General features: G+C 43.5%; 1 protein-coding gene across 1 annotated transcript in view; it reads left to right on the top strand.

Annotated features, from left to right (window-relative positions):
• Positions 1-495: 495 nt before the first annotated feature.
• The window catches only part of ANKH (ANKH inorganic pyrophosphate transport regulator), a 97,951-nt gene continuing 75,479 nt past the window's right edge, over positions 496-22,967 (top strand). Inside the window, exon 1 of the mRNA XM_057390381.1 lies at positions 496-591. Within this exon, the coding sequence (XP_057246364.1) occupies positions 496-591 (96 nt within the window). The remainder of the gene's footprint in view (positions 592-22,967) is intronic.

Genomic DNA, 22,967 nt, shown 5'->3' with positions numbered 1-22,967 from the left:
GCCGCCGGCGAGCGTCAGGCGGGGGGGGGCCCGGCCCGGCCCTTCCCCTGGCCCCCGCGCCCCGAGGATGGCAGCGCTGCCCGCACGAGTGGCTGGCGGCGGTGTCCCTCCTCTTTTTTTTTCCGGCAGCGGCGGCGGCGGCGGCAGCGGCGGCGGATCATTGTTGTGTGGGAGGAGGGCGGCGGGGATGGACTTGATCTCTCGGGTCTCCTGCTGAGGCGGCAGCACAGCGCGCCCCGCCGCCCAGCCAGCGCCGCGCCGGGCAGGGAGGGACCGGCCCGGCTCCCCGCCCGCTCCCCGGCTCTTTATTTTTAGGGGGCTCTGCTGCTCCTCTCCTTCGCCCTTATCTCCCCCCCACCCCCTCCCCGCCCGCACACACGCACAGGGACACGCACGCACCCTCCTCCGGTGCCCTTTCATCCTTCCCCCCCGCCGTCCTCCCGCGTCGTCTCCTGCCGCGGCAGATGCGCCGCGGGTCATCGCGCAGCTGGGACTATGGTGAAATTTCCAGCGCTCACTAACTACTGGCCCCTGATCCGGTTCCTGGTCCCTCTCGGCATCACCAACATCGCCATCGACTTCGGGGAGCAGGTAAGGCAGCGCCTCCCCGGGGAACGACCCTTTTCCGCCCGCCCTCCCGCAGCGCCGGGCTGGCGCGATCGGCGGCTCCGCCGGGAAGGGGAGCCGTGCCGAGCCGTGCCGAGCCGTGCCCTGCCGTCCTGCCCCGCTCATCACGGCGGGCGGGGACTGCGGCCCCGGCGCCGATGGGGGCAGCGGGCGAACGGTGCCGGCGTGCCTGCCCCGGCGACCGCCCGGGAGCCCGGGCTGCCCGCACCCCCAGGAGATGCCCGGGGAAGGACGGCGGGGTTTGGGTTGTTTTGGGGAATTTTTCCCCTCGCATTTCAGGATTATATAATCTGAAATTACATAATGCATTGGCCGGGGGCTGGCTGTGGTTTATCCCCGCGCTGACACGGCCGCTCAGGTGCGGCAGCCCCTAGCGCAGTGCAGCGCGGCTCGGCGGCGGCTGGAGCGGGGCTCGGGGGGAGCGACCCGGCTGTCGCCTCCCGCTGCCCAAGGGGCACCGCGTTCCCCCGCCCCGCGGCGCTGGCGTTGCCGCTGCCGCAGCGGTTCGGCCCCGCCGCCCAGAGCCCCGCCGCGGCACCGCGGGAGGAGAGCGGCATCCCGCGGGGAGCCGCTCCGCACCCGCTCGGGGAGGGGCCGGCTTCCCGGCAGGGCTCCGAGCAGGTGAACCTCCGGCTGCACCTCTGCCCCCGCCGGTGTTCGTGCGCCTCAGCACYGCTGCGGTTGTGTAGCCGTGTTGGTGACCTAAGGCTGTCCCCTGGCATGGGCACCGAGAAGGCAGCCCGGGGTATCCGAACCCGTCGCCAGCCTATCTCCTGCCATGCAGCCGTCCCAGTTTGTCCTCCCAGTCCCCGCTTGCTGCCTTTGCACCGAGAACATATTCAGTGATTGACTTGATAGCCCGAGCTATCCCCGCTGGGTGCTCGTTTGTCACTGCSCTGGGGTGTGGGGAAATCTCTGCTGTCACGTTTCTGTATTTATGATAGTCCAAGCCCTGGTCTTGTGTTAGACTGCATTATATAGGACCTGTCATTACGTTTTTAGTAGGATGGTATACACTACTACTTAGTCACAAGTGTTAAGCTGGGCAGCCACACTAGGTATAGCCTTATCCTTGTTCTAAGTCACTCAGTTTGGCTATGMAGAATAGACACTTGCTCCCGTGCTCCTTTAAGATACGAGAAAATTTGTGGGTGCTTTAAAGCATTGGTAAAGAAGAAAGTGAAAGGAAAAATACTAGAGTGGGAAAAAATAGCTCACATTAATCACATGTTTGTCATGGCTGTGTCAATCGCGTTTTGATTCCTAGTCCTTTAAATACACTGCAATACTAAAAAATACAGTTCCATCCTTGTCTAACAACTGCATGCTTTCCTACTAAGTCAGTCTTCTATAAATCGTACGGGGGGGGGGGGAATCTAAATATAGAAATGACAAGGGAAATGATTTAAATGCTAATAACTATGCCATGTTAATAACATACAGTAGAAATTAAATTGAAAGCAGTGCACTCAGCAAACTGAGTATGACAGGTGCATTCATACAGTTTGTTTCATACAAGGTCAGCCTGATTCAAGATAAATGTCAGCCAAGTCATAGRATTGGCCCTTCAGGAGACCTGGGGTTGTCCCTTGCCTCAGATGACAGCCTGGCGAGGTATTTAATTGAAAAGGGAGAAATCCAGCCTCCTAGAACTCTAGCTTCTTTCAGGAGCAGAAACTGGAAAGATAGTTTTTGTACAAGCCTTACCTACTTGGAAATCAGGAAACCGAAGCAGAGACAAAGCCACTCTAGGTCTGAAGGGTTCCTCATTACCGACAAAAGGAGAGTAATTTTATTTTCCTCTATGTGTTACAATAAGTWACTTTTTGCACTTGTAGGACATTACTGTTGGACTTGTGAGGCCGAAAGTACRTTGGCTTGCTGAGCCAGCCACCTTCCTGCTTTACAACACTGTAATAATTTTAATATCAGGGCTGAGTGGAAGCAACATAGAAGAATGGGTGTGCCAACAGATAGCTCTGCAAAGGCTGCTGTACCCTTTCCTATGAATGTATCCTGCAGATAGCAAAGATTTCTAAGAATGATAAGGGAAGTCAAATTTGCATGAAGTAATATTACTTGCTCTGGACAATACTGTAAAAGAGACAGGAGAACTATAAGTCAGAGGTAAGAGATGACTGTAAAAAAATTAGGCGGAGAATGGACCTTGCCTGACCAGGGAATAAGAGAYGTGTGAGAAATGCTGCAAGTCATAAACCCTTTTGATGTATGGTATTCATACATGAATGTGTTCATTGCTCCCTCAAGTGGGGAGAGTATTTGGAAACTGAAAGCCTTCTTAACAAAACCATATACTATTAGATAGCTGAGATTGAAAAGTGAGAAACAAAGAATCGTAGCTTTTTTTTTTTTTTTGCCAATAACCTGAAGAGGCTTTTCTGATCCTTTTCTGGATGCTGAGTGTTTGTAGTCAATAGCAAGTATCACTAGAAAATTACCAGATCCTTGGTATGCAGCTGTCTCTAGGTTTCTTGCTGCTTTAAGGGGAATTTACAGTAAGGCTAAAWAATGTTTGCAGAGCATAGGTTAAGGCTGTCACCATCGCCCCACATAAGATGCTTGGCATGACAAGTCTGTTTAGTTTCAGGAAGTAAAAAATGCTGGTGCAGTGCTTAAGAGCTAATAAGCTCAGCTCCTGAAGTCACTTTCAGAACCACTATAGATAGTGAAGAGCCTCCTGTTGACCCCTGGACTTTAATCCAACAATTCCTTAGAACAAGACTATATTACAGAGTTACTCCAATCTAGTGAGCTGACCTCACTTCTTCACCTCAAAAAGTCTCTTAGACAAATACCTGGAGTTTTTTTCCTGTACTAAAAAAAGGTAGCCCTAATGCATGGCCAGGTAAATTACAGAATATTAGAGAGATAAACCATTTCTAACCTWCCTTCTTGATTTCCTTCTGCAATGCATTTCCAGTTTATTTACAGTGCTACATGGCTTTTATGAAATTAAGTGCTACATATCTTTATTCTTAGAATATGGCCTTCAGGAAAAATCCCAAATGTTTTGGCTAAATGTTTCTTCTCCACTCAAGTATGTGTCTCTGTGTGTCAGTGTGTCTGTGTGTACACATCTATTTATATTTTTTTCTCTGAGTTGTGTGCACACACAACTATACACAACAGAGCATTTTCATCCCAAGAGCCAAACACCACCAGAAGAGAGATGATCCCTTTTATTCTGCCACTGAGAGCATTCAACTCTCAACATCTTACCCTGAGATTCACAATAATTACTGTTGTATTTAGAGCTCAGTCATTGGAGAGCAGAGTTTGCATTAAAAATGCTGGCTCCCTCCATTGGATGTACTTGCTCAGAAATAAATAAACAAATGCCTCCCATGTGACGGAGAACAACACAACCTCAAACAACTCAACCAGCAAATAATAGCATCGCTACTCTGTGGGCTCAGAAATCCATCACCACCCACATCAGTTTTCCTTTTAACACAGCTTCAGAGCTGCTCACATACATTGTGGTGGCCTGGCTTGTAATGAATGCATGCATTTGCATCAGCGTTGTTGCAAAGGGGGGGAGCTGAGGTGTGCATTAATTCAGCAACCTTCTCAGAAGCGCAGAACAACCCTAGGAAGAGCTAAGGACAGCTTACAATTGTGGCTGGTAGCTCCCTGATGCTCATGGGGTGGCAAAGGCCAGGCAGGGAGCAGTGGTTTCATCTCAAGGCCTGTCTGCAGYAGTCTGTTAATTTTCAATGGGAACTCTAGGAGGGGTATTTTGTTTGTTTTCTTTTTTTTTAACTGTGTAGCTATCATGTAGCCAGACCTGGATCGTCAGTTCGTGGTGCCGTCGGTAGCTGTTGGCAGCGTTAGTGTTATGTATGCAGACATGGTGTTCGGTGGCTTATGGGCCCTTGGAAACTAAAACCGGGCAAGCACAGCCCTGCTGCTGCTTTCTCCAGAGGTCACTCCGGTGCTCTGGTCCTGCAGAGATGTTGCCATACATTGCCCATGTTGTAGTGGTTGAGATCCAACAGAGGAGCCATAAAGGAAATGCAAAATGTTTTGGGTTACAAGTTATTTTGCAGTAATTTCAGGTCTTTTCATGTATTTGATTGGGGGGTTTTGGCTGTTTTTTTTGGTTGTTTTTCTAACTTAAAAAAAAAAGAAAGTTGCCAGAAAAGGAGAACAAGTCATGAATAATGTATCAAAAAGAATTAGTGAGCTTATTGTCTGCCCATGCCATTTGCAAACTTGGTAGGGGGTTAAACATTTTGATTAATGCCTTATGAAGCTTGGGTTTGGGGTAAGTATTATTGTCTGGACGTTCAAAACAAGTAATGGGAGAGTTCACATTCCCAGCTGTTCACCAGGGATTTGTGCCAAGTTGTGTAACCTTTCCATRGCACAGTTTCCCTGCCTTTGAAGTGTGCCTAGACATCTACCTGTATGTAGATGTAATGAAAATTCATGTGTCAGAAGCACTCTGAGATCAAAGGTGCTGTATGAGTGCAAAGTACTCCTGTTACTGATGTTGTAAGAGGTCAGGGACTCTTTTAAATTGTGTAGGACTTTAGTACCATATAAACAAGAAAGCTAACAAGGTCTTACAATTGGTATACAGCATGACTGTATGTTATTACCACAACCACATTACTAATACGGTRTGTTGATGGAAATGTCCTATTTATTTTAAATTAATATGGACTACACAGCATTTTAAATTACATTTAGATGAAATTATGTTCGAGAAGGAAACATATACAGAGTATACTATCAACAGAATTTTTGTTGTTGTTATTATTTTCCATGGTATTATTTTGAAGTAGTTTCTGTTGCAGAATTCACAAGCCAAATAGTCAGGGAAATAGCTCRGAATGACCACTGAAATACATCTAACTTTCCTGTTTAGAGTAAGCAAATCCAAGTGAGACTCTCTATGAAGGATTAAAAACCAAACCACACACACATGAAGTCTTAATTTTCAGAATTTATACCTCAGCACTGTCTCCAGAGACTGTTTTTGTAAGCAGTGCAGCTTTACTTTCCTGTGCATGCCAGCCTGAGCCCTGCAGCTCTAGCTCCTAAAGGCCAAGTAAACCCCCAGCATCTGCCAAGTGCTGGGGGTTTTCACACCGGTGCTAGGTGGGCTCTAGACCATGTGGACAACTCTTGAGACTATTCAGGGGATTAATAAGGCTTATATGTCTGTGTTAGTGCAGCAGGCATTAGACACAGGCATCGCATTCGCCACTCACRCAGAGCATTTGCTGGCGTTTCACAGCGAGTAGCGCACGCTGAGATCTGGGAAGAAGTCAAAGATCTCATAAAACATTTGCAGATGAAAGCCAAATCTCAACAAAGCACTAATGTTCTTAAAGGTGACAAAGACTTACTCCTGGCAGCTAAACCAATATGTATTTGCATTTTACAGTTCTTAAGGTACAAAGTAAACAGGTTGTGAAGAGCACTGGGGCTATCACCACTGGAGATTTCACATGGTACTAGAAATTGTGAGAATGAACCCACTAATGAGGTGTCCATTCCCTGCAGTGCTCCACGTTGTCATAGTGTAAAATACATAATCTTGAGCTAGGAGCTGTGTTTTGCTTCATTGTCAGTACCTTCCCTTTTTTCATCCTTTCTCCTTCCTTCACAAAACCACCCAGTTCCCTGCCTCCCACCCACCATGGCTGTGTCAGCTTGGCTCTAAGGACTTCACTGGACTTTCTCATGCTTCACCATTAGGAACTGGCAGGTTTTGTACTTGGTGATACCCATTACGCATGTCTGAAGGAGCTGGCTGTYTGTAGAGCTGTAGAGATAGCTTATTTCCAGGACAGGCTAGAATGAGGGAGGGAAAAACAACTCCATGCAGCACCAATCAGCCACTTTTCTATGAAGCAATTTAATTAATCTCAAAACTATAAGTTCAGATGATATTTGTCCACCAGGTTGCTGGAAAACAAAACTTTGAGGTCTGTGGTGTGGAAACAATTCTCCCTACCAGAAGATTTAACTCGTGCTATGGGAGACAAGGAGCATTTACAGCTTTGCCAAGCAGTCCCAGTTCCCAGTCTCTAGGCTGGAGGGCCCTCTCTGGAGATACTGCAGTCATAATATCATTGGATAGTCACTGAAAAAGGTGCATGGGGTAACCAAATACTTCTCATGCTTATTTCAGAGTTAGGGAAATTGGCTTCTCCTCCCTATGCCGGTGAAAATCTAGAAGACTAAGACAGCATCAGGAATTTAAATCAGGAGTTGAAAATATTGCAAACTTAATTTTGAAATGGGTTCAAAAACTRAAATTCTGAAAGGGATTTGAACCATTGTGTTCTGCATTATGTTGAGAAATCCCTGAAGCAGAACTTTTTTTATTGGGAGGTGAACTGACCATTTCATTTGGTTTGGGGCTTTTCTTGTTTATTTCTTTTGGCTGCCTTTTTCCAGACTAAGAAAGCTGATTTCACATTTGCTTTGGTCTGAASTGATTTCTTTTTAATCTTTGCTCATTTTGCTGCTGCCTGAACAACTTGGTTGTATACAAAGGTTTATATGACATGGCCCATCTTATGACTGAAGATAAGTGTCTTTTTATATGCAAAGAAGGCATACACTCAAGGCTCCAGCTCTGAAAGTGCAGATTCTATCTGTTCCTGTCTTGATCCTAGACAAGACATTTCTCTGAGTTTCATCGGTTCTAAAATAGTGATGTGTTTCACAAGGCAGTTACAAAGTATATTCCTTCATATTTGTAAAACATGGATGTAAGTTGCTGTATAAATAGAATATTTAAATATATCTGCCAGCTCATGCAGAAAAGTCCATGCATAAAACTGAGCAATTCCAAACAGATTTTGCTTTGCAGCTACTTTGAGAAATCTGTGATGTTTTTAAATAACATATATTACTGCTGAGCTCAATTCCAGTTTAAATGACATATTGAAATATGTGTTTCTTAAAAAAATGTGAAATTTATAAGTATCTTTGATTTCAACAAACTAATTTAATCAGCTATTGCTGCCTCATCCTTTTTGTACTTGGAAACCTCTGGATCTCGGGGTGAGGGAAACAGGAATGTTAATATGCAATTAGATCATCAGATTGCACTTTCTTCTCCTTGCTTGATTTTCTACTGTCATGATATTGCTGTAGCTATGGTTTTAGACATCACCACTGCCTTTTCAGATAACCATTAGATAGAGAATTAAAAAAGAATCATTATAAGAATAAGAAACATAAATGACCCGTGCATTTCAGTGTCCCAAACAGCAAAGCTCTGCAATTCTCCTATCTCCTATCTCCTCTCTGGTATCACCTCTCTTTCAGATTTTCCACATTACATCACCACCTTGCTATAAAGTTTTTCTACCTGTGCAGTTTTCCTTGATGAGTTCTCTTCTGATGTAATGCAGAATAAAAGAGCCTGCATGAAACATTAACTAAGAATAATTCCAGGTGTAAATGTGCATTTCGTTCCAAAGAGGGCTGAAGTAGAGCATTGTTGTTTGCAAAGGCACAGTTGATTTCCACAGCCTTTGCAAGAGCRTTCTAAAAAAGGACAAAGGAAAAATACTGGAGCAGTTTGCTGAAAAATAAGTGCCACAAGGGCGTGAAATCTCAAGTACTGTTTTAATCATTTTCCCAAAGATGATGCAAAAAATTCACTGTTCCTGTTTTGGCTGAAGTGTTGCTTTTGGAGAAAGGGTGGTCACTGTTGCCCAACACATCCAGTTTGCTTTACTGATGTAGTGGTTCAGCAAGAGTTCAGCTTTTAGTGTGGGAAGTGAATAAACTGCAAGACACTACTTATTTTCAAGGGTTTTGCTTCACACAGTATTTCTGCATTGTTAAGGCTGTTTTTTTCCAATCCTTTTCAATTTTTACAGCCCAATTTTCTACAGAAATTTTTGACTGGAGGTACAGAGGGAATTAATSCATAGGAGCTGGAGAGCATACATGGGTTGATATTTTTTCATTACCCTTTTCCAACTCCTTGTAAACATTTCCTAAGCAGCAGGGTTCTGTGGGRCTGAAAGCTCACCGAACCAAAGCATGTGCTGCTCTGTTTGCTGACAATTACACTTGAAAGGCTTTTGGCTGGGAGATGATGTGTCTTCTGGCCTTCTTACCTGTGTTTTGTACCTAAATTAGTGAATGAAGTCAGATGAGGGCTGCACCTGAGCTTTCATGTGCTGGCATGGGTTTTGCCCGTGCTGGCTGAAGAAGGCACTGGTGCCTGCCTGCCAGGACTGATTTTTTTCCTTCATCAAGTCAGATGTGCAGCGTGTGGGGGTATCAGGGGGGCAGCCGCTTCACCCAGTGTTCTTCCCTTGGTTTTGAAAGATGGTGTTTGACATCTACTTCTCTGAAAAGTTGGGGTTTATGTCTAGTTTTATTTGATTCTTTTTCCTGTTCACTTCCTACTCACCCGTCCCTCCTTCTGCTGCATACCAGTGACCAATATCTTATTTTTGTAGCCTCTGTTAGCATACAGTAGCTGCTGTTCCTGTAGCCATTGGCTAAGGTGAGGTATCTCTGACCCACCTTAGGCAGCTTCCCTCCTCCAGGCAAAGGCTTTCCTTGCCACAGCATACCAACGTGCTCCTAGAACTTGGCAGCCTTTGATCTCAAATCTTCTGTCCTGCAGATGGAGGACAGATTCTTGAACAAGTCCATCATTGCCATTTCCTCTGTCAGCATCTTGCCAATTAAAAAACCTTTAGGCCATTTGAAAAGAAAATTAATTGTTAGCAGCATCACAGGGTGGGAAGACACTTCACATTTTTGGTTCTGTTGAGAGGGGAAAAAATGTCAGTTACGCAAGAGGAAAGATTATAGAAATGAAGCATTTATAGCTTGGACGGAAAAGGGAGTTTGAYAACCATCTGCAGTTGTATGAACTGTGGTGTGGTCATGAAGGAGAGGAAAGGATGAGTGAGGTTGGCTAGCTCACTGCTGTGGAGAAGAATATAGGTAAGAGCAGTGAGAAAGATTGGGGTAGTAAACACAGTTTAAAGTGAAAAGATTTCCAGATGATTTTCCAATTAAAAAGCAGGAGATTTCCCCTCTCACATATTATTTCCTTCTGAAATGTGGCATAGAGTGACCTTTAAACAGCAYTAGGTGGTGGTGGTGGTGGCGATGGTGGTGATTTGATCCTTTTACATAGGATCAAATTCAGTGAGTCACTGAAAAGAAAGAATGTTGTGATCACTGTAAAGTGCTGCACATGGCAGGTCAAACCTGAAGACCATGTTTTCTGGTGAGGGAGAGAAGCCACTTGAGAAACCACATCCCTCTCAAAAGCATTCAGTGCACTCTAGAAGGACATTGCAGTTCTGCATTCTKACTGAGGTGAAATATAGAAAACCTGTGACTCGAAGGTAAGGAATTTCTGTAATTAATGATTGGACATCATTGTACAATTTMCTCACTGCACCCTGTTTTTCACACGCTGCCTCCCAGATTCAGCAGAGGGCACTTGCTGGGAGAGAAACCAGAGCCACCTCCCAGCAGAAGCACTGACTGTGAATCCTTGTCTTGTTCCCTGCAGAACCATGCACTCAGAGCATCGTGCCCATTGCTACCCGGATAAATGGTGCACTCTGTTGGGGTCTGCCTCTGTTGGGCAGGGCTGAGAGGGAGAAATCCAAACAAAATGAGCTCATCAAAATGCAGGAACCTTTCCAGTATAAGACGAGTGAAGTGATGAGATGTCCTCAGTGTGGAAGTAAGGGAGAKCTGAGCTCTGCTTTATAGCTGGAGGCTTGCTGAGCTTTTTAAAGGCGTAAGCTGCCGTGAGACAAGACTTGGCAAGCACAGGGGATGTTTCAGTCCTGTGGTCCCATATGGTGWATGCCCACAGTGCTGCACCCTACTTGACCTTTGTCACCGTTTTTTACTGCTTTTCCAGTTCAGTTTTTGGGTCCTTTGCTTGCTTGTCCCATGCAGTACATTAGTTATGCAGACATCTCTGTGGCTTTGTCACCAGACTGGAGCTGCAGTGCAGCACCGCTCCCTAACTGCTGCCAGGGAGCCCATCCATTTTGCCCTCATCCTGTTACTGGCTTGGGTAATTTCCATCAGTCTATGCCCCCTGCTCCTCCACTGTGGCATTTTGAAGATGATTTTGGACATTAGAATTACTTGCAACCCACTCAGCCGAGAGGCCAGCTATTAAGGTGAGTTCAATCCAGCCACCAGCTGAAGTGAAAATGCCAGGTGAGGTACTTGACRTCTCTGGTTATTTTTCTCTGCACTTCAGTAGCACATAACAACTAGTAATGTGGGCTGAAAATTCAGTGTGACAGCACTGTCTGCTTCCCCTGTTAGTTATGTTGGGTCGTAATGATTTTGCAATCTTAAGCACTCATTATAAAACAGGAAGAAAATCCAAACCACACAACGTTTTTCAGCTCATTCAGACTGCAAAGGTAGTCATCCACTTGAARCTTTCTTTGTCACAGGTAAACACATTTTTCACATGCTTCTTTAATGCACACRTGGACATGTACATAATGTGCTGCAAGCCAGAGACTGCCTTTATAGGAGAGTTATACACTGAGTGGTGCTGAAGTACTGTCTTGATTACTGCTGACTTATATGCAAGACAAAATGGTCAACGAAATGAGGAGATGGGCTGTAACTGCASGTGCACCTGATGTGTTCCTTGTAGTTTGAACCAACTCTGGTTACATGTTGCATGTGGAAATGCTGTTTTGTTTTTGAGTCAATGGCTTTGTCATATCTTTTCAGATGTGACCTTGAGAGCACTCCTGATCACTGGAGGATCACCTGCTGTTCTTCATATACTTGTGGGCAGTCRTTTTGCTTCAGAGTGTTTTATTTCAAAGCATGAAAGCATGACGACCTTTCAGCATTCACAGTCTTGTTCTTATCCGAGCTTTCTGAGATGCAGTCAACGCTCTGCTGGTTAGGACATGCTCCAGCATTGTAATAGTCTTGGGAAGACCTTTCGTCAGCAGTGCCTGCTGGATTTARTATATAAGTAGTGTGGGTTTTTTTCTGCTAATACCGTGCAGAGGTCAGTGCTTCTCTCTTTAAATAGATTAATGATAAATCACAGCAGGTATCCCGCTTGACATTTTCTTATTATAAGCTTGACCTGTCGGTGAGCTTTCAGTCGCTGTCCAGTAAGGCCAGTGTCGTTGTGGGCTGGCTTTACCAAATCACAGCATGCCATTTTTGTCAGCTGCAAGCTCCTACCAGCTCGTGGGTGGTTGCATCACTGAGGAGAAAATAGCTAACGAAGGCACAATCATTGCCTCGAGACTTTGTCAAGGAAACCTCATATGAAGTTACTTATTTGTGATTTTGGGCTGCAAGGGTTTGGTCGTGCTTGCAGTAATCTGCAGATGTGGGGTCTGTTGTATTCTGTGCASATCCAGGGATTTGAAAGGGGACATGAGTGGTAAGAAAGAGGGGTTGAGGGGTTTAGATCAAGCTGTCTGAAAGGCAAAAGTTTACTGTCTTTGGCTTCAGAAATACCAGCACATCCAAGAAGTCCTTAATGAAATCTTTTCACCACACTAGAAGGGCTGAAATGCTTACAGTTAAAGTGACTGCAGGGCTGTAATTTCATCACTAATATCTTGCTGAATAACAAACTAGAATTTTTTTCCACTGTCATCCTGCTGGAAGTTTAAAGTAGACAAAGGAGGCATGCTAGAGCACGTTTAGCTTAATGAGAAGGCCATCAGGTTCTGTATGACCAGCACTGAGAAGAATGTTAAATCAATACTTGTCCAGCTGGTGATAAAGGATAACCTCCACTTAACTGTAGAAATAAATGGAGTAAAAAATATGACTCACTAATATCCTTGACCTTTTTTCAAGAACAGAGAATAGTAGCAGCACCATAGCGAAATCATTAGATAGAGACACTCAGTCTCGAGAAGTCTGAGTATGGAGTGCTTCGACAAGAAATAAGCAAATTTCCTGGACAGGGAAGYGGTTCTGTCTGCAGCCTGAAGAACAAAGAATATTGGAGTTTGTTGTTTTGGGTTTTTTTTTTTCTCTTAACACGCTTATAGCATTAGGGAACCCTGAGCATTGTTCTACTTTGCTGTTGACACAGTACAGGGGTGAGGGATGCATGGACAGGTTGGAACCATTACAAGAAGGGATTAGTAGCTGTTTTGCAAGAGATCACTATTGCAGCTTCTGGGAGTCGGTTTCAAAGGCAACTGCAAGCATGAGTGTTTCTCGTTTGCTTTCCATGAAGAATGGTGCCTCTATAGTMTCTTGACATTTAGAATCAAATACCTCTACACTTTCCTTCTTTCTGTTTTGGCCAGATAAGATTCTATAACCTCAAATCTTCTGTGTATATCCCTTTGTTTTGCAATTCCTTTGTGAAAGAAAGAAAACAACCATTGAGAAAGAGAGAAACACGATATAAAAGTAGGGAGCTGCACTCAATTCAATCCTTTTTTTTTTGTCTTCCACTGAATCCTTGTGTGGCAGTGCAGTGATGCAGCACCATAATCAACAGTCTAGCATCTGCAGCCTGCCAAGCTGAACCCTGAGGGATCAAGCATCATCAATCTCATCTTTTACTGTCTGGTTTTTGGTTCTTTGTTTATACATATTTATTTATACGTATTTATTATGGGGATTTTTTTGGTTTCAGCTCTTGGCTGTGGCCTCCCATGCGCTGCTGTAGTTCATGGCCCTGGACAGCTCCTGTCCCTTCACCTTGTCATCCTGCCTCCTGTTTACTTCCCTTTTTTAGTCCACGGTAGTCTGTAAGAGCCTGCTTCTCTTCTGTCTGCTCTGATTTTCCGTTTCTGTGCCTGTCCACAGGCTGCCTCCAAGGCACATCCCAGAGCTGTTGGCAGACAAGCAGCCCACTGCAAGTACGGCAGCAAGGTGCCCACTGCCTGCCCCCAACAGATTCCTTCCTTGCAAACAAGAGGCCTGGTTTATTAAAAGAAATGCTCAATTAGAATTTTTTTTAATGTTTGTGGGCTTTAAATGCAGGCCTTGCTTAAGCTCATGCACAGGTATTTATCTCCTATGAGACAGCCAGGCTTCAAATGAAGAATGYGAGCTTTGTAAAGCTGCAAGACTTTCATCTAGCAGAGGGTGTGTGCTGGCCTCTTCATGGTCCAGACATGCAGTTGTGGTACCAGGCAACGTGCTACCCTTTATGGGCTCCTCTTTTCACATCCCACTGTGTCAGAGCAGGTCCAGGTCAGTCTGGTTCTGATACTTTTTCTCTAGAACTAGCATGCCACGGTGCTGGCAAGGCATGGCTGTGACTACTTCACCACCTGACCTGTGGCTCCCTCTCATCCTCATGGGTGGCTTGTTTAGGATTCCTGCTAAGCATGATGACGTGTAGGAGAAGCAGTGAAATTTTTATCTCTGCATGCCAGTGTCTGATGGCACATGGTAAATGYCTGGTGTCCTCACTGGTGGCTTTTTTAAAGAACTTACAAATGAAGGTCAGAGTGATTATTCTCACTAAGTCTTAAAGCCAATTTCTGGATCACAGACAAGAATAACACTGCCTGCATTCCCCACATGCCTGTTCACCCTGCTGCTAGGTCTCATTGCTGTGGCTGACCAGGAATGTTTTCTTACCTGCATGGCCAGAGATAAAGATGCTGGATTGCTGAGAGAATCTAATCTCAACAAAGCCCCTTTTGGATCAGAGAGCACTTCTTTCTTCTGTCTTCGTTCAAAGACAATCTTGGGAGAAGCATGACAAGCTCAGTCAGTTGTTACATGGGCGTGAATATAATGTGCAAAGAGGTCCAGATGCTGAGAAGGTGCTCGCTGCAGGCTTCAGACAGAAACCTGCCCATTGTGAACCTGTGCATCACTTGAGGGACTTTGATATTCATGACCATTTTTAACATTATAAATATTTTTAAATGCTATATATAATTTGTTTTCAGACATTTTCAGGTCATAACTAAACTACAAGGCTTGTTCTAAATTAGGGATGGATGGCATGAATAGCACAGTGTGAGTCAGACTCATCACATGTTCTAAATTAAACTTGTGCTGAGCCAACATTGATCTTAAGACTCTTTCTGAAAATCTCCTTACCTCACAGAAATTGCTGATAGTGTTTCTACAGAGGTTGATAATGAAGAAAAAAATAAAGCAGAAGCATGGAGGACAATGATGTGATGGGAGGACTCAAAACATGCAGCTAGGACAAAGTATTCTGAATAAACAAGTTAGTGAAATAATAACTTCAGTAGCAAAGAGGTTTTGGCTTGCCTAGCACCCTGAAGAGTTCAAATTGCAGACTTCTAATGTTGCTGAAGCAGGGTTGTCTCCTGATGGATGCAGATGGGTGTTTCCCTACCAAGGTGCTGCAAGCTGCCTGAAGCATTGCCACAAAGGGCTCCATTTTTTGTGGGGGGAAAAGAGGAGTTATGAGGGTAACATAAAGATCAGAAGATAGGAGGTCTTGGAGGCCATCTGATGACCTGTCCCCCAGTAGAGGTAACACGTGCTTTACTTGAGATTTCACCTGGGGTATTTTGCACAGTTCTGGCCATACATACTTGAGACAGGTCAGTTCAAGCTTGTTCAAAAGATTAGGCAAAAGAATTATTAATTTCCCCATTTTTTTTCATCATCCTGTCTGAGAAGGTAAAACTGAAAGGTGTTGCTTTCTGTAGCCCAGCAAAGAAAGGTAGAGTGTGATTAAGGTGGTTCTGTGTGGGAGATGGGATCGTGTTTTCTGATGGGAAGATGGCTGTCTACCTGCAAACAAGAGGGAATTGAGTAGCAACATATGACTGTGAGCAAACAATGAGTGCTTTTAGGCTGGAAATGAGGAAGGCTCCCGGCTACCAGGAGAATGAGACTCTGGAAAGAGCAGGGTCAGGAAAGCTGAACAACTTGTTTTTAAGATTGCATTAATGAAAGTCATGCTATTGCAGGTGTGCCTGGAGCACCACAAAGGACTGAAGCCTACACCCTGCAAGTTGTTTCCATTCCCTTTGTGGAGGGAAGATAGCAAACTTCTCAATCTGTCTGAATATGCCACAGTTCTAAAATACTTGTTTTTCAATCTTTCTGCCTTCTTTAAAAGAGGTCATTGCTTACTTCAGACCTTCACAAACCCTGGTCTCTCACAGGAATCATTCCCAAAAACACACGGTGTCCCCTCACCCAGGGACACAGAGGCAGGGGGCTGCTTCTGCGGGGCTGACATTGCTGCCTCTGCTGCTGCTGCTGGTGAACAAACAGAGCTCTGTTCATTTTCTGCTCCAGCAGAACGAACAGGGGGCGGGGAATAGGACAGAAGAAGSATGAGCTCGGAGATGGAGGTTGCTCAACTGAATGAGAAGAATATAATGAGATAAGACAATGTATATTCARGTTCATAAAGAAATTCATTCAATGATACATGCCAAGCAAAATTTGGAAGGGTTTGCTAATGCCCTTTTATTGCTGTTCACAGGACAGCTTTCTTTTCTGTTTTGCATGCTAATGATAAATCAAAGCTGATCATCTTGTCATTACCAYTGACCCTTTAGGACAATCTAAAACATAAMATACCTTCCCTTTTTCTCATTGCATTCCAAATAGCAAGCTGCTGTTGTGATATGAAAATCCTTTTAAAGAGGGAAGCATCCAGACTGTATTGAGAGCACTGGAAGAGAAATGCTTATCTTCTGCTGGCTGCTTTGAAAGTCTCAGTCTGTGTATTTCCATCCATTTGAATTATGTTGCCTTGGTCCTTCTGAAAGCAAGGCAACCATTATCACAGCAGTGAGAAAAAATCTGTTACAAGTTTTACAAGACAGAGTACTTTCAAAAATGTGGCATTTTAGAAGTGTGGGCATTAAATTCGTTGGCCTCTGCATAATTGGGCTACTAAGAAACCGTACTGGTGGTTGTGTTCTAGTAAGTTAAAAATGTGATTTTAAAATGCTTTGTGATGTCACTAGAACAATGCATGCTATCAGGAGAGCAAMTGCTGAAACATGAGAGCCTTAATTCCATGTCTGAGAGATTCAACATTTTCATTGGGTGAGTTGAGGTTGAGGGAAAAGGGGCTTTCATTTGACTTCCTGGGGGCTTTGAGATTCATTTTAGGTTCACCACATCGGTGCGAGTGTTTGAGCACTGATGAAGCACAGTCCAGTTACTCTGCAATGGCAAAGGGAAGCAAAAGAGCAGACTGTGAAGTGTATCCTACCTGCTCTGACCTGTGGCCACCATCTGGCCTTACTCTSTGTTCAGCCCTGCTGAGGAATGATGGCCAGGGAGAGGGGTAGGCAAAGGTTTGTCTCACTGTCACTGCTGTATGTRCAAAAAGCTGAATCCTCTGGCCTTGATGAATGAACACTGTTAGGTTGACCTTTGTTGTTTTGTTTTTTTTTTTTAATCAGGCCAGTGTTCACTTTTCCACAAATAAAGTGGCAGATATGTTTACTTTATATTTATATCCTAGGCTCAGGAACGTTGAAATCTCCCTGCAGCATAGCTGTTCCCTTTTCATCTCTGATGATCACTCCTCATTGCTAGACTAATGCATGGGAGAATGGGTGCAGTTTTGGTGTTTCCCTGAATATCTTCACTCCTTGAATTGTCRTTATGATCCCTGCAACCACAGATAGGTAGCAATGGCCTTAGAAAGTAGAAAACTGATTTTCTTTCCTCCCCAGTCTTTTTAAAAGACYGATCTTTTTCATTCACTCTTGGTATTGAATTAGAAATTTGCTGTGTCATTGTTAACTAAGTGGAATAAAGAGTCTGGAAATAGAAATGGCTGCAGCCTGTGCAGATAGATGTCAGCTGTTGCTCAATGTCATTATGAAACTGTGAAGTCATCAGAAACAGTACACACAGGGAACGTGAATATTCCCTGAAAATAGAGACAGAAACCTGGGTAAAAGAAAGGATAGGAGTATCACATGACATAGAAGCAGCTCCAGTTCTTTTTGGCTCACTGGAAGTTTTTGGCTGTCTGTATAATCTGATACCCACAGGAAAGATACATGAAGATCCATGACCAGTAAATGCACTCTTAATCCAAGATGGTCTGTGCAGTTTTCCTATGCTCAGTGGGAACTTTCTTCACAGTAACATTGAAGCCATGCAAAAACATGACCCTTGAAAGTGAACAGGAGGAGGAGATTTAGGAAAGGATAACTTATCTTGTTAATGACACCAAGGAATAAGACACTCCAGAGAAATCCAATAGCTTCTGCAGTAAAGATCCCTTTAGCACTGTCAAGGATGAAAAGGAAACCATTTAAGAAAAAAGGGCAATAAATTTGCTTTCCAACTCCTTTATCACCCATTGCATAAAAAAAWCCTCAGGGAACAAGATCTTGCAATTGGAAAGAGTCTTAATAGCCCAAAACTCAGCCCAGACATTGGAACAAAAGCTATAGTCATCACATTTCTTTGCTTTCCAGACAAAGAACTTAYTATGTAAAAAGCAGAATAAAACTCAAGAGCTTGGGATATGCCAATAAGCAAACCTCCCTTTACTTAGACAATGAAAGAACAGATCAGGAGAGGGGACTAAATGCAAGACTTCAAAACAGCAGCCTGTTAACCCGTCAGGTCATTGTGTGTTCGAGATGAAGATCCACCAGTTTTTCACCTGCAGCAAATGACTGTGCCCTTGGGAGTTTCTTTTGTAACATCAAAGCCAAAGATGCCACAACTTCTATCAGAAGTTAGTGCTGTTGTAAAAATGAGGGTTATCTGCTTATTCATATAACATGATTCAGCTTCTTTTGCTTCCAATAATGTTGAAATCACTGCTGAGTGCTTATTGCGCACTAGTGACGTTTCAGAAGAGAGAGAAGAGAATAGAGAAGTTAGCAGTTGAAATAYTTGTTGTATTACTGCCTCAGCAATATTTCTGTATCACCAGGACTTGTTTGCCAGAGACAGAGAAGTCAGCAATGAAGGAGAAGGTAGCTGGTATTTATCACTGGCAGAARGAGACAGTGTGTGAAAACGTATTTTTACTCATGAACTAATACCAGATAATCCTAATGAGGATGTCAACTGTAGAAAGCAGCAGCCAAATCTCACAGATTTTCATGAAACTTAACAAAATGAAGCAAAGACTCTTCTCTTAATGCTCCAGTAGCCTGGTATTTATTTGTAACTGAAGGGTTCTTCTGTGAAGAAATCATTGTTATAGTAAGATKCAGAGCTCCCAGGAGAGATGAGGAATCCACTGCATCTGCCTTCTCTGGGTACCCAAGGAGTGCTGTCTTTAATGCCTCCATTGGACATAATTTTTGCCCACAGATGGAAGGCTACTGATGGAAGAACAAGCTCAGACTGAGCAAGCAAAAAGACGATTTTCACTATACAGTAGTGTGAGGTGTTTTCTGGGAATAAAGCTCAGATTAAGTTGATCCTTCATAGCATTAATCCCATGAAAATGAAATCCAAAGCAATGATTCAGGCAAGCACGTAGTTTCTTTTCTTTTTTTTTTTTTTTTAGAGTTTGAAACTCTAAATTGGGGACTAACGTCTGTGAATAGTTCTATTTCCCACTATTTTCTGTGGATTAATGTTTATGTTCCCTACAGAAAAATAACAATGCATATAACAGACTATACCCATTCTTAAYACAGTTAAAGGAGGAGGGCTAGTTAAGGCCTTGAAWCRGGCTGCTCTGAAGCTACAGCTACATTTTACYTTTCTGTTTTAAAAATACRTAAAGGACCAGTCTTTCAATATTGYATTGTCTCAATTGTATTTGTTAAACTAATAGCAGGAATGGAAAAAGAGCATTAGTCTACCCAAATCCACTAACAGGTAGTGAACAAGCCTCAKTTCCAAATTGTGAAGGCTATACAACAGCTGTAGAAAGCAAACAGCATCATTAGTGGTTTTATGTTCCAGAAAAAAATATTAGAGAAATAAAGTTGCAGRTGATAAGATGATATAACCCTGCACAAATGTACAGTAACACTTAAAAAAAAATCCCTCCCTAATAGTTTCCTTGATTTATCTACATTTTAGAAATCCATGCTTCAGACTTTCACTGTAGAATTTCAGCATCTCTTACGTAGCATACATGCAGACTTGGGGATRCCAGAGCAAAGCTTAAGATAAAAATTAAGCATACTTTATGCAGTGRAAGGGATTTTTCATTATAGTATCTTGGTTTCCTTACTGTGTGACTAGAGAATTTAGACTTGAAGRAAGGACAGTTTCTGTGTTTCAAACGAGCAAATAACAAGTTCRGTTACAGCATTCATTAACTCCATGTTTCATTCTAGATCCCCTACACTATAGTTACTTAGTATTCTGAACACCCAGCATTTTCTGTTTAAAAAGAACCACAGAAAGCACTGATTGTTTTCTTCTAATGCTCTCTCTAGTTTGCATGACACTGCAACTGTAATTCCTTCTTTGCAGTTACAGCTGTAGTCAGAAAAGATTGTTTCCTCCAGAAACCCAATGTCCCACCTTTTCAATGGAGCTCATTGCTTCTAAAGTTTGCACTTTGCCTGCTAGCAAACATCTGCCTCCGATTTATATGCAGATGCTCTTGATCACATGTATCTGAGTCATGTTTCTTGTGGAAACATAGGCGATGAATTCTCTAAATATCGAGCTGACCTGGTGCTGTACTGAATGGCCRCTTATTCGCTGCTTCCTCTGCTGGGTACAGCTGATGGCAGCGATGCTGTGTGTTCTCAGATGTCAGCAGTGGGGCGGTTCGTAGCCCAACATGCAATAGCTTTTAAGATAAAAAGTAATAAAAATACATTCTTCAGAGAACCTCACCATCTTAAGGAAATTCCCTTTCTTCCGCAAAAAGCACCTTCCATCCTTTTTCCAGGTCTCAGCAGTTCTTACTCAAGCAGCACCTAGTTTCTTTCCTTCCACAGCCATCACCAGGAGCCACTGGGGATTATTTACAGTGCTGACACTCTTGCTCTCACCTGGGTCCCAAAGCTATGTCTGTCAACTTTGGCATAAGAGTGCAGCTAACTTTGGTAGAACTGCACTGGTGAGCTGGGGAGCAGTGACAAACGAGAGGACTTAGTGACACCACAGCCCCCTGCAKCTACTTCCTTTCCTTTTTATAAAAACTCATTAGTGTTTAAGCTAAGTTTTGCTTAAATAATTGAGTTACTTTTGAGGTCATCAGCTGAAGAAGTAAAAATCAGGGACAGAAGTGCTGTAAACAAATAATATGATATTTATAATTCACTGCTGCATGTTTGTCCCAGTTAAGAACTCAGAATTCAGATTTTTCCTCCCTGCTAGTGACTGTCAGCATTTCACCTGCCCTATCTAATAGGTGCAGTTGTGTGATGCAAGTTGCTTGCTCCCTTGCTCAGTTACTTCCTCCTGTTCAATGAGTACTTACCCAATCTAAAAATAAATGTGAATTAGTCTGTAAATACTACGCTTGGGCTGCAGGCTGTTAGGTAGAAGCAAACGCAGCCAATCATTGTGTATGTGTGATAAAATGAAATCTGTGCATTGATTTTTTTTTTTCCCTGAGTTGAACTCTAGCACATCTTGTATTTCTAGCTACTGCTAGAACAATGAGGCTGAATCTGACAACAGAAGTGGATTTTAAAAGGCAGAATATAAATATTTGGAATGTGCCCAGGGAGATGGGTCTTGCTTCTTCCTTTTTGCAACTCAGTCCTGCTTTTCACTGAAAATTTGCCAAAATTCAAGTTGTTGTTTTTGAACTGAAGAAACAAAGCAAATGAGAAAATGTGCCACCTTGAGAACACATCTCCTGCTGTGAATGCAGTAGTTCAGTGGCAGGGACTTGATCCTGAGCATTCTGTGGTGTCAGGGGTGGTGGAGGCTCCTGCAGAGCCTGGGAGCAGCACAGCTGAGCTCTGRGATCCCTGCAGATGTGTTGCACCAGACCTGGCACAGTGGGGTAGCTCGCTCTGAAGCTGCCATCCTGCACCTGCTCGCACTGTTGAGGGGCTCCTCCAGACTAAAGAGAAAACTCAAAGCAATGCATGAAGTTAAAATATCTCCTTTCCCCACCACACCAAAAGGAAAGCAGCGTTTGCCCTGCCTGAGGCTGACAGTGGCTGCTCTTGCACGGTTTCTGTTCCTGAGCTTTCCTGAGTGTAAGTSCTGGCTGCTGCAGGGAGCACATCTCACCTGTGGCTGGCTGGGGACAGTGCAGCTTGTGAGCTGCAGGGAGGAGATTATGAGCTCTGGGTGAGCACCTTAAATGTCCAACAGGCTCCCATTTTATTTGTAAGCCCAGTCTCWCCTTCTGCTATCTTAATTGCCTCCACATTCCACATTTGGCTGCAGTTGCAAGCTGTGATGTTGCAAGGGTGTCCGTAGAAGGTTACTAAACCTTGATGACCCTTGATTATCGGGAAGAACTTATCTTGCCAGCTACTTTCAAGAGAAGAAGAGATGCTGGAGGCAAAACTATGTCAGTGAAGGTCCCCAAATACTTTAAAGGTCTCTAAATTCCCTGGCAAACAGTCATCAAAAGGAAAAATTTCCAAAGCTGGGAAAAGCAAACAACATTTTTTTGTTTTGTCTTATTCTGTTTATTTATTGTGCAACTGTAACAGAAACCTTTGCAAAATGTCTGCGCCATATCTCAGCCATATCTGCTCCTGTGTTTACAAACCACCAAATGCACAGAAGATGGAAAGTAGAGTGCTCCAACAAGGGAGGGTGGTTGTGATTGTGTGTGGAAGTAAAAGCAAGCATGTTGGGTTGGACAGGGATAGGAATTGCTCTGGCTAGACACTTGGACCACAAGGTTCTACTGCCTTATACGTTAACAGACTGATTTTTTGTGTGAAAGAAATAATTCTTGTGGCTGCTGGAAGGAGGGGAAAAGGTTAATCCATAAACCTACCTCAAGCAGAGGGAAAAAAAAAGAAATACAGGTCCCTATATAACCTCAGTTTTCTGGCAGGTGTTAAACTCTGAAAACTTTATAAGTCTTTATCATCATTAATAAAAAAAATGATACGCTAAACTTGACTGGGCACACGGGAACTCTGGGGTAGCAGCAAGCAGATCCAAATTTGAGAACCTTTTTTTTTCTTTTTTTTTCTCTTTCACACATTGATCTTATCAGTGATGACTTCAGAATCAGATTTTAGGTTAGTAATTATTAATATGTAAACCTACATGTTCAAATAAGTCMTTCTCAGCAGTTATCTAATTACTAGCATGGCTTGATTTATGCAACATTAACATCTTTAAAGTTGATGTGCTCTACTCCCTCTTGTGAAGTTTTCTTTCAAGAAGTTCTTTCAGGAAGTCTACATTGTCTACAGTATTTCTTTCATTTTACCTAAATTCKTATTCCATCTTGGCTTAGCCTGATTTTCACAAGGTCCTGGTTTGTATTTGTCTCT

The sequence above is a fragment of the Malurus melanocephalus genome, unplaced genomic scaffold (genome assembly GCF_030028575.1).
Source record: "Malurus melanocephalus ecotype Western Australia unplaced genomic scaffold, MMel_1.1 scaffold_25, whole genome shotgun sequence".
Taxonomy (NCBI): Eukaryota; Metazoa; Chordata; class Aves; order Passeriformes; family Maluridae; genus Malurus; species Malurus melanocephalus.
The sequence above is the reverse complement of the archived record's forward strand: the minus strand, read 5'-3'. Positions and strand labels throughout refer to the sequence as shown.